The following is an 11,223-nucleotide window of genomic DNA, read 5'->3' on the forward strand; positions in this document are numbered from 1 at the left end:
CGGCCGAAGGTTTTTAGACTTAGAGTTGAGTGTTGCGTGCAACAGATGATAATTTTTTGATAAGGGAAAAGAAGATACTGAAAATTCCTAAGTCTAAAGTATATATGATAGCGCATGTGCACTGTTGAACCGAGAAGATAACGGTAATACGTATCAAGGGTCCATAACGTAATGAAAACATGATATCACCTTCGGAAATATAATCAGTCTAACACAAATGAGATAAAATATCGCACCAATGGACAGCAGAGGACATGGATAGACGGAGGAATGACGCACGACGGAACCAACGAAAGCGGATGCGAACCGATGTAGGTTTACAACTCAGAGTGGTGCTATAGGCTCCAAACTGCTATCTTATGTTGTAGGTCGTGCGGCACTGCCATATCTGCTTACTTGCGGAACAAGTGTGTTCGACCCTAAAGGGAAGCCAGTGCAGCAAAGGGTCTAGAAATGGACACAAAAGGTGCCCTCATCGGCCAATGCGAAGTGCAGGAAAGCGGCGGGTGCGCGCGCGTAGCACGGGAACGTAGCGGCAGCTGAAAGCGGAAGGCATGGGAAAGACGCGGCTGCGAAGGGGCCAATGCATGAAGGGTTCAGATGATAATAGAGATGAAGGACAATAGGAATAGACGTAGAGGCGAGGGCGATAACGGATACGATGCAAGCGGTAAACGGAGACTGATTGCCAATAGCTACCAACTGTAGGCTAATGGGAGTTTGCTACTGGAACGTCCGGAAAACAGGCTACTGAATGATATGTACTGCTAGTGCTTAAGTATTGCGCTAAGCGCTGTCACACGGAACCGAGCTGATGCGCTAACCGAGCTATGTATGTAAAGCTATATGTAATAAAGGTGGTCCGATGCGAAAATGGTCTGATATGTAAATATAATTATGAAACAACGTACCATTGGGTTGGTTTTGGACTATGGATGGGTGTGGAACGTTGGCTGATGAAGCGCGAGAAAAGCGGCCACTAAGCGCGGCTGTGCGCGCGTGCGGGGAATGTTGCGGCCATTGTGGGAAAGTAGCGGCCGCTATGCGCGACTCACAGGAGAGCTGCGCTTCATGTAGGAAAGTAATAGGGTGCTGAGGGATACCACAAAAATAGCCTCTATGAGGCTACAAGGACTCCAAGTCCTACACCGAAGCGCGCGCGTAAGCCACGGCCATCGGCCGATGATGGAAGACATGCGTGCTATACCAAGGATAGCGCATACTGCAATTAGAACCAGAGGGACAACACAAAAAGGCCTATACGAGGCCACAAAGACCATAGGTCTTACACCACGCTCCTTCAGAAGTCCTATGGACTTCCTCCGGATGTCATCTGCAACATCAGGTGACCGACTTGAAAATGATAAAATCATGTAAAGCTTTGTCTACTCTAAAATACATATAATATCTATCACAATTGTAATCCAAATGAGAAAGCTTTAAATACCCTGACTAAGTCGGATAGGAAACTACCAACAGTACAATCTTGACAGTCAGTTTGCAATTACCTATCAAGTTGACAGATATCCATAAAGCTTTACAAGCCTAGAGTGCTTAGGACAAACTCAAAGACTCAAAGGTGCTGAATACTGTAGATGATTGTGATAATTTATTTTCAAAAACCAATTTTATTGACAAATGTACAAATGTGCTACATAGTAGTATACAGTAGACTATGAAACAAGAAACAAAGTAATAGTTGGAGGGGATCACCAAAGAGCCAGGGAGGAGAGGTCCATGAAGGAGGCCAGGGAGGAGAGTCCGAACGGAGCAGGAGGAGGGTCCATCAACGGCCAGAGAAGAGGTCCACCAATGGCCAGAGAGGGTCCACCAAAGAAGGCCAAGGAGGAGGGTCCTAAAGAAGGCCAGGGAGGAGGGTGCATGAAGGAGCCAGGGAGAAGGGTCCATCAAAGAAGGCCAGGGAGGAGGGCCCACCAAGGAGAGGGAGCACATGAAGAACGGAACAGAAAGAGTAGAGGCGGGCAGAGCTCACAAGGACTTCACGAAAAATTTCAAACCCCCAGCTCCCACGATGTACACACCTTAGTAAGCATTAATATTACATAACATTGCAATTCCATTGCAAACAAGTATCTTCGAGTATCACAAAGTCACACTCTAGCAATGGTCTATCAACATTTATCTATCATAGGTCACACTTGTGGCATCTTACATACGAGCCTCAGACTTATAGTCTTCTTGTAATTCCTTCTCATTCAAAGTCATGTTGCTCCTACTTATGTATCACTTTGTCTTAGAATATAAATATAAATATTTGTGTATTTTTGATCTGATTCTGTCAATAGTATCTATGAAAACCTTCTTCTCGCCAGTTTCCTGATGAATTAAGGGCACATACTCGGGTAAGGGGCACAGCGCACGAGCTGAAGCCAAGCCCTTCGGAATCAGTCCTGCCCTTTGTGCACGGTCTTAACATGTACTAGTCACAGACAGTGCTAATAGACTTACTGAGCAGCAATGCCCTTCAGGCCTGGGGGCACTTGTATTATCATCACAGTCAGTACTAGGTTAGCAGAACAGATGATACTACTCGATCAACAGATTAGGCAGTTGGCTTGAATTGAGAAAAGCACCCACATGTAGTACAATGCACCATTGGATTGGAATGTTGGCAACATAGGATCAATAGGACTAATTCCACTCCGATGCTTGGGCAAGGTGCGCCATAGGGTCATGACAAAAATGGCAGTGTCATATGCCAAAGGCAACCATGCCTGAGTAACAGAGAGAGCCCTGACATTGCTGTATGGTGAGTAATTTTTTTTTAAAAACTATCATACAGCGGCAAATCATAAACCTCATGACAGGCTAATAGAGAAGTCAGTAACAAGCCACCACATCGGGTAACAGTACTCGCAATGTATTTGTTGAGCATGAGGAACCACTAGAAACGTATGATATCACTGTTATCTGCACAAGTAAAAGGTATGCTCACTTTTGCCAAGAGCCATCAAATATGCCTCAAATGCAACCTGGACTAATAAGAGAAGGCCTATGGCCGCAATGACAAGCCTGCATTCCCGATACAAAGCATGGACCCTACAAAAATCGTAAGAGGTACCTTATCATCGCACTTGAACTGAACTCACCGCATCAGCATTATCAATTCTGCTATACTGACACCAAGGATCACCATGGCACCTTGATATCTGACGAAATTTCTGCAACTTAACAGCAGTTTGATGCCAGTCATCTTTAGATCGGAAGCCACAAACCTCTAAGATGATATAGACAATTAGATTTGGAGACACTTGATGGACAAAGCAGTCACCTACCTTTGTGGGCCAATTGGGGAGGGTCAGCACTGACTATAAATTTCAATAAAATATAATCTACGACGAAAGGACAGACCTCATCAATAATGTTGACAACAAATCCCAGAGGTGTGATATATCGATTCTTGGTTTTGAAAGAAAATGTAATTCCAGGAATGAGTCAAATGTGGTTTCACATACCAGCAGAAAGAGATACCCAGCTAGAATGAATTTGGAGTGAATTATGTGGATAAATATATCAGAGGGTAGCCTATACTTACCAAGTCCTTTGTGTTTACACCAGATCAAGTCTACCTGGAAAATACTTCAGACCTGTTTTTGATATAAAATAGTCATGAAACGTACCTCGTCCACAAAGGTGATCATATGATCCCAGCACAGAATTGTGAAACTCACAATAGCCACAAACTTGAGATACAATAACACATCAGATGGCGAGAGGGTGATTGATCTGAATAAGATGTACAGTGACCGCCTGTTGACTAGCAATAGTAACGCCGAGAGATAATTCATCAAGGCATGCGATACAAAACAACAACATAGGCACTTACGCATGGAGTGAATCTAGGGTCACAGATTGTGTGGTCACAGCATCCATTCTTGACAAAAAGTGTAACAGACAAGACGAGATGGGTCCGTGAGACCCTGCAGTTGCGATCTCTGATTGGCCACTGGTGTCTTATATGGATGTCTGACCCCATGATAGAGACTTTGCGTCAAGGGGTAATCTACTTCTAAGATAAGCGTCTGCGGAGGTCATGAGCTTCTCCAAAGAGAAAGACACATATTACAAGTCCTTACTAAGTGCCAGAGACTTGCCGTGCGCTGAATGTGCGGCCGAGTCATACAAGTGCAATACATTCGAGATCCCAGTTCCAATTTAAGGGGGACATAATGGTTCATCAAGCTGGGTAAAACGTCATTGAGAACTCATCGCAAACATTTGCGAAGGGGAATGACTTGAGTCGATTGACGCTGTAGAGATACAACAATTGCTGGGCACTACACGAAGTAAGTAGCCAGCAATATAAAAATGTTGTGGTCGTGCACAGCCTAGTCTGCTATACTTGCAAGACAAGTGCGTTCGACCCGAGGGGTTTGCTGTATGGTTTTAGAATAATCAGTTATATCAAAAGGAAGATAGTCCGAAGCATGGGAAACAAAGTCCGAAGGTATAATTACGAGTCCAATGTCAAAAATGTCGGGTCCGATGTTTTCGGGTTTTGGGTTAGCGGGTTTTCCTCGGGTTGCGTTGGGTTAGCGTCAGGCTTGCGTCGGGAATATAGCGAATGTCGGGGATAGCGAACAGCGGGTTACTGTCAGATGTTTTGGATAAAGAATGGATGATATTGCGGAATCCAACTAAGAACTACAAATATTGGATGACCTCCTCCTACTTGGAGGTAGAAAGGTAAAGTAAATAGGTAGGAGGTATGCAAAATATATAGTGTCTATGTAGAAATTCGGAGTGCTATAGGCGAATGTAGTAGCGCTGATTTTCGGGTCCGATGTCCTATGTAATAAGACACGATGTACTGCAGACATGTAATAACGCGTTCTACAATGTTAGCGACGTGAAAATGAATAACTGCGCACCTAGTGGGGATAGATACGACAGGACAAGACATAGGGAGGGCAAGTGCGCGGGAAAATATTGGGTCTGATGCGCGGGAAACGTCGGGTCCATCAGATTAGCGTCGGGTTTAGCGGATAAACATTGGATTGAGCAGATGAGTGTCGGATAACATTGGAAGTGATTCATGTGTTTGACATGCATGGGAAAATAGCTGAATACATGCTCAGTGCGAGCTCAAGTGCTACAACGTGTCATGGTAATAATCACAATGCATGGGTGGCACTGGTGGCTGTGCATGAATAATACTAATTACTCTCCTTGGATACTACTTAGATTACTAGTGATGTAATGGTATGAGTACTGTGTATACTGTAAATGATAACTTGCTGTCGAACGAAGGAGAATTTGAGAATCTCGATCGTATTATTTGCTAATTAACTGTAAAGTGTCGGTGGTAGTACAACATCTAGTGTCTGTTTGAACACCTGAGGTTAATGAATGTATTATTGTCCATTTGAATAACATACTTTGCATGTCTATGTCATACAGCAGTCTGTATGATGGTCTTATTCAAACCATTGCCTCCTGGCACCTGCTGCATTCATTGTTCACAAGGTCAAATGCATTAGTCACTGCAGGGAAGGCGAAGCAGATGTGAACATCACCATCTTGCTGTCCTTGAGAGAATATATCACCGTCAAAAGCTCCTGCATGACTTTGCATTTCGAACAATTCTGTTGTCATTGGAGAAGTCTGGGAGCTAGGAGCTGGTGGTTGCGGGTTCATGATATCTTTGACAGGCCTTTGGCAATCAAAGCAGAGTGGGAATTTGCTTCCAAAATGTGTGTCGAGTGGTACAGAATCACGTGTGCCCTCCTTCTTTAAGCTGAGTGTGATGCATGACATCATTACGACCTTGTAAAGGAACGTGGTTGAGAATAAGATGAAGCAGGAAATTCATGATCTGCATAAATTGGACTCACCGTTAATCTGCAAAATTTATCCATTGATGTTGGAAAATCAGCTCCTGGATTACCAATCGACCATACTCACATAAGTTCAAGTCTGAAAAGAATTTCAGTTTTAGAGCATGTCAGGTAGCTATGCCACTCAACACATAGAAAATGTACTGTCCAGTAATGTTCTTCAAGCCTTCTGGAGCCCTCACAACCATGATGATAAAGATAGGGTTTATGGTACACATTACACTGTTAAATTAAATCATATAAAAGTGTGCAATTGTTCAATCCAGGAGCGTACCTGTAAAATATAACTCCATCTGCAAACAGTGTGTGGATGATATGCCCTGCCTCCTTATTTTCATCAAGGGCAATGTTTGGTTCAAAGTTAAGGCAAAGACGACTGTGTCATAGAGGAGAGGGACCCATGCCCATGCAGATGCAAGACCCTTTCTGAGTTCACTTTCAGTACTCCACTAACTGAACTAAAGTATGGATAACATACACATTAGAGAATTTCATGCAACAAGCTGTGTGAAAACCGTGAGTAGATGAGATAACAAGCATCTAGATAGATGGGTTCACAATGTATAAAAGAGGAGTGAGGGACAGCTGATCAACAGATTAGGTGGACCCAAATCGCACGTCAAACGACTTTGGTACTCACCTACGCCATGAGACAACAGCCAAGCGCCAACTGCAACCCAAACAAACAATAATGATGCTACAAGGATCACAACACATCTGTTGTCATGGTACATAGCTCGAACACTGATGGATAGGATTTAGGGATTGTGCATGGTGATAACTAGTACATTTCGATTGAGAGCTCACCGCAGGAACATCATTAGTCCCACAACTTGAATCCCAACTGCAGTCATGGCCCCCTCATACCGAACACAATGCTCGCATCTATGCACCTGTCACAACACACTGAAGTTGAGAATTAGATGTCTTACTTCTGCATTGCTCGTTAGGTTATCTTTATAAAAAAACAGAAAGTATACTAACTATGAACAACCAAGAAGGCAGGCTATATGCTTCATAATAATTAAAGTGTCACTCATCAGCACAACAGGTATCTAGAACTTACCAACAAGGTTCATGATGAAACCGATAGGTGTGAGGTACCAATTCTACATCAAATTAAGGCAGGAAACATCATTATCAGCCCACCAACGTATGAGCAAGAATAAGAATGTCACTGAAAATTGATGTCACCACCAAGAAAATAATCTATGGGTGAGCTCACAGAGGTTCTTCAGACAACCCCATATCATCTCCACCTGTGGTAGGTTAGCCAATGGGCCAGATAAATAATAAAGACAGACCTTGTCTGCAAAAGTGATTGCATGATCTCACACCAGAATTGTGAAGCCAAGGATGCCAACAGCCTGTCTCCTCAGCCTAAATCATTGTATGTGTATATCATAACCCACAACAGTTTGAGAACTGGTAGGAGTGGTGAGGAAACTGAGGGACATAGCACGAGACATGGCTCTTACGCTTCCAGCGCCTCACTGATGATTTTGGTGTTCAGTGGGAGCGACATGGTCAAAGTACCTCTTAGTGTTACGCGGGACCGTCGGTCGGCATGTGCGAACTAGGATAGGTCTTCTCAGCGATGACTCGAGTGAGTCTACTGAAGCTGAGGGTGGTTCTCGGCTTGACGGAATGTCAAGGGTTCCTCCGGTGATCTCGGTAAGACGGCGCTCGTCGAGATACAGGGCTAGTGGATACGTGCTAAGTCCTAAGGGGGCGACTTAGAAGTGCGGTCTTATACAAGGAAACTGGTAAGGCTTAGTTGAACAAGTTCTGGGATGAACCTAGTAGATTAAAGTAAAGTCTAAGTACAATAATCTGTCTACTTATAGGGTCTAACTACAAGTGTTCAAGCTCAGTCTGTAATCTATAGTATATCTAGGATCTATGATAACAAGACATGAGGTTCAGATAAGTACATGAGGCTTAACCTCTGATCAAGCATGCAGCGCCAAGTGCGACTGCGCATAGGTACAGGAAGCGCCAAGAGCGCTCCAGATCTTCATGAAGCGACATGCTGTATACATGCGCTTGATCTAGGGTGACCATGAGGCGTACAGCCTCCATGGATCAGGTACAAGGCCATCTAGGCCAGGGGCGGGGTCATAGCGCCAGGGGGTCATAGCAGTCCAGACCACTGTCTTTCTAGGCGCGGGGAGTCTAGCAGAGCGGGGGCAGGCGTAGGCAGAGCTGGGGCTCCTGTAGGTGTTATGGATGCCTGTAACATTACCCTGTTACTAAGGTTGAAGTCACCGACTTCAATTAATACTTCATCCAATGTCTGGGAGGATGGTGCAGGTGTCGAGGGAGGTGCTGGCACAGGCGTCATGGGTATCGGCGTCACAGGCATAGGGGAAGGTGGAATGGGGAAGGCGAGTGCGAGGTCGGCGAGTGCTTTATGGTTCTGCTCCCAGTCTAAGAGAGCTTCGAAGAATTTCTCCTCATCTGAAAACTCTTGGAGCACTAAGCGTCCCTTGAGTTCAGGGCAGTGGATCGATAGATGATCTGGTCCAATCTTGCTGCAAATGCAGCAGACGTAATCAGGACACTGTCTAAAAGTGTGCCCGTATCCTCCGCAGCGTTTACAAAGCATGTGGGTTCTATCCATCGTGGCCGCTCTTTTCTTAGGTAGCGGGCGCACGGGTCTAGTTTCTTCTTCGGCGTGTGGCTTTGACATAGCCGTCCTAACCGCGAGGTTCACGAGGTCAGGGAAGTTGAGCGGTAGGAGGTGAAGCGCCATTGTGCGAATTCTTTTCTGAAGGTGGAGCACGGCGAGTGTCCGAGTAGCTTCGTCTAGGTCTGTACAAGGTGCGGCTTCTTCTAGCAACTTCGTGGCTTTTATGATGTGCACGGCGAGGGAGGTGCCAGATGCAACGGTTGTGCTCATCTCACCGAGGATGTTGTTGATCTCTTGGGAGTACGCGGGGGTCAGAATGGCGGTTTCGCTGAACGCACAATTCTCAATCGTTCTGAGGATTCGTCCATAGTCGGAGTCCTTCAGAGTGACAATGGTAGGAGTTTCGGTAGGAGTCGTCATGATGATGGGAGGTTCTGAGGAATATATGGCCATAGGGAGAGTGTCTTATGTGTTTCTCCAGGTCGTTCCAAGCTCCGCTTGAGTCAGACTTATCTTTCGTTAAACTCTATCAAAGTTCAATCAGCGAGGGCGTGTTGCTCCTCATGTTCTAATCTATCATCAGAGGGTGTTAATCATTGCCATGATGGGAGGGCGCGTTCCGTTATCTTTTGTTGATAAAGTCTACGGTCAGCGGATCTAGAGGATCTTGCGGGCTTGCAGGAGTTTCCGAAAGGTTCGTCTCGTGATAGTTTAAGCGTCATTCCGGACGATCAGGGGAAAGGTAAGGGCCGAAAGGCTTGCAGGAGTTTCTCTGGGGATTCCCTCGTCTTTCGTCGTCTTCTGGATCTTTTGTTAAAGGTCTAACGCAGATTGTTGAAGGGGGGTCTAGTTTAAGCGTCGTTCCGGACGTACGGTGTCATAACCTTTTGTTGTTATACTCGAGGTAGTGGACAGGGGGGGTATCCAGGCATAGGGGGCCGGAGGGTGTCCGGGGTCGTCCAGCGAGGAAGGTGTAGTTTAATGTCAGTTACGGACAGTCTTAGTTTAATGTCTTTCCGGACAATCGCGCAGTTTATAGTCGTGCCGGACTCAGGCCTAGTTTATAGTCATAGTGGACTTGGGTCTAGTTTAGCGTCATAGTGGACGTGTCGGCGAAGTCAAAAGGGGTAGAGACCTATTAGATAGAAAAAAGGTGTGGAAAAGGTAAAAGCAATGATGAATTTACCCCGTCACTAGGACGTTGATCTACCACAATTAACGAAATTAAAAGTCCAATTCGAGCTCTCCGCAGTCAGGGTCATCAGAAGGAGAGGCGATAATGAAATCGCCGATTGTCCGAATATATGAGGATCCGTGGTTGTCTTCTTCATCAGAATCAGAGTCAGATTCATCAGAATCCTCATCAGCCGATAAGGCTGGTTCGGGAAGCGCGGGGGGCGTCAGAGGACGCGCATTCAAGCGCTGGATTACCATATCGAAATAGTTTTCGACTGGGTTCTGGTCGGGTTCAACCGACGACATTTGTACGTCGGCGACTGGGGGTGTCGTGGGGCTTACAGCATGGCCCGGTTCATCGTCTTCGCTGTCGGACATAGGCATGTCCTGGTGACAGAGGGGGACGGGTTCTTTGTTATCGAACCGCAGTTTCTTGGCTGCTGGTCGATCAGCCGTGAAGACAGCTCTTCCTTTTCCGAGAACGGATATTGGCTCTCCGGAAAACATAAACTTCGTCTGAGTTTTCTCTGGTTCAGGGGCCAGTCTTGGGTGCTTGGCAGGGGGTGGCTCTGCGGTAGCGATAGCGTGTCCTTTGCCAAGGACAGATGCAGGTTCTGCCGAGAATTTCATACTTGGTTCGAAGGCACTTGAGGGCCTCTTCTTTTCATTAAGAGTCGGGAAGGGATTCCTCGGGACTGGTGGGGGCGCCAAAGACGTAGAAGTCTTGGCGGCTTGGTTTCTCACAGCTTCTTCGGGCTGTGGTACGGTCTGCTGCAGCTGAGAGGTTGCGGCAGTCTGGGGTGTGGGTCCTTCTTCGGGGATTTCCACAATCTGGGAATAGGGCATGGCAGCCGGTGCCGGTGCTAGTTTAGACTCTTTACGGAGTTTCTTCTTCGTCGAGGAGCGGTCAGCGACTCGCTTATCTTTCTTCTGGAAGAGGGGTGTTGGACCCGGCTCTACCTAGTGCTCAGGAGAGGACGGGAGACGAGGAAGGCTGCTGCTACTGCAACAGCGGCTATGGATGAATGGATGATGTCGGTACAACGTGTGTGCTACATGTCTATGTGCACTGAGACTCCGAGAACCCCCAAGACCCCTGGCACCCCTCTGCCTGCATCTCCTGTCCTATGCTCACGTCCCACCGGCAACCCCCGTTGCATGTACCCCCCCTCTAGAAGCGCACCTCCGGGGGCGTAACTCTGCTCTACTACTGATCAATGTCGTCTTCTGCGCCATGTTCGCTCTCGCTCTCCGTCCCTACTTCTTCTGCGTCTGTGTCCAACCCTTGTTCCCATGTGCTAGGCAAGTCGTCCTCGACGATGCTCTCTGTCAGCGTCTCTTGGAGCGATGCGAGTGCTGTGCCGTCACGTGGGATGAATAGACGTAGTCTTCTTGCGTGGACTAGCCCATTGATAGGGAACCCTTCCAGCGTGCTGACTGTGTAAGAGTTTCCTACTTTGGACGTGATACATCTTGGTGCCGACCATCGAGGCTGTAGCTTCCTTGATGATGCCAGCGTCATATCTAAAGCATTAGCGTAGATTTGTACTATTGACC

At 46.5% G+C, this 11,223-nt stretch overlaps 3 protein-coding genes across 3 annotated transcripts; all 3 read right to left on the bottom strand.

Moving 5' to 3' along the window:
* Positions 1-1,709: 1,709 nt before the first annotated feature.
* F5147DRAFT_784630 (uncharacterized protein) lies at positions 1,710-3,894 on the bottom strand (the record flags this gene model as incomplete). The annotated part of the gene is made up of 9 exons (XM_041442865.1): positions 1,710-1,855; positions 2,957-3,060; positions 3,111-3,238; positions 3,297-3,329; positions 3,373-3,420; positions 3,477-3,496; positions 3,557-3,590; positions 3,642-3,771; positions 3,848-3,894. 9 exons carry the CDS (start codon positions 3,892-3,894, stop codon positions 1,710-1,712), a joined length of 690 nt encoding a protein of 229 aa, XP_041284088.1.
* Positions 3,895-5,442: 1,548 nt separating this feature from the next.
* F5147DRAFT_661555 (uncharacterized protein) lies at positions 5,443-7,383 on the bottom strand (the record flags this gene model as incomplete). The annotated part of the gene is made up of 14 exons (XM_041434714.1): positions 5,443-5,787; positions 5,856-5,862; positions 5,926-5,937; positions 6,003-6,080; positions 6,133-6,234; positions 6,499-6,528; positions 6,666-6,751; positions 6,791-6,813; positions 6,925-6,967; positions 7,008-7,035; positions 7,084-7,117; positions 7,163-7,167; positions 7,194-7,238; positions 7,337-7,383. 14 exons carry the CDS (start codon positions 7,381-7,383, stop codon positions 5,443-5,445), a joined length of 885 nt encoding a protein of 294 aa, XP_041284089.1.
* Positions 7,384-7,992: 609 nt separating this feature from the next.
* On the bottom strand, positions 7,993-8,943 carry F5147DRAFT_784631 (uncharacterized protein; the record flags this gene model as incomplete). The annotated part of the gene is made up of 1 exon (XM_041442866.1): positions 7,993-8,943. The coding sequence occupies one exon, from the start codon at positions 8,941-8,943 to the stop codon at positions 7,993-7,995; it is 951 nt and encodes a 316-aa protein (XP_041284090.1).
* Positions 8,944-11,223: the final 2,280 nt, after the last annotated feature.

The sequence above is a fragment of the Suillus discolor genome (genome assembly GCF_016758755.1).
Source record: "Suillus discolor strain FC423 chromosome Unknown F5147scaffold_626, whole genome shotgun sequence".
Lineage (NCBI taxonomy): Eukaryota > Fungi > Basidiomycota > Agaricomycetes > Boletales > Suillaceae > Suillus > Suillus discolor.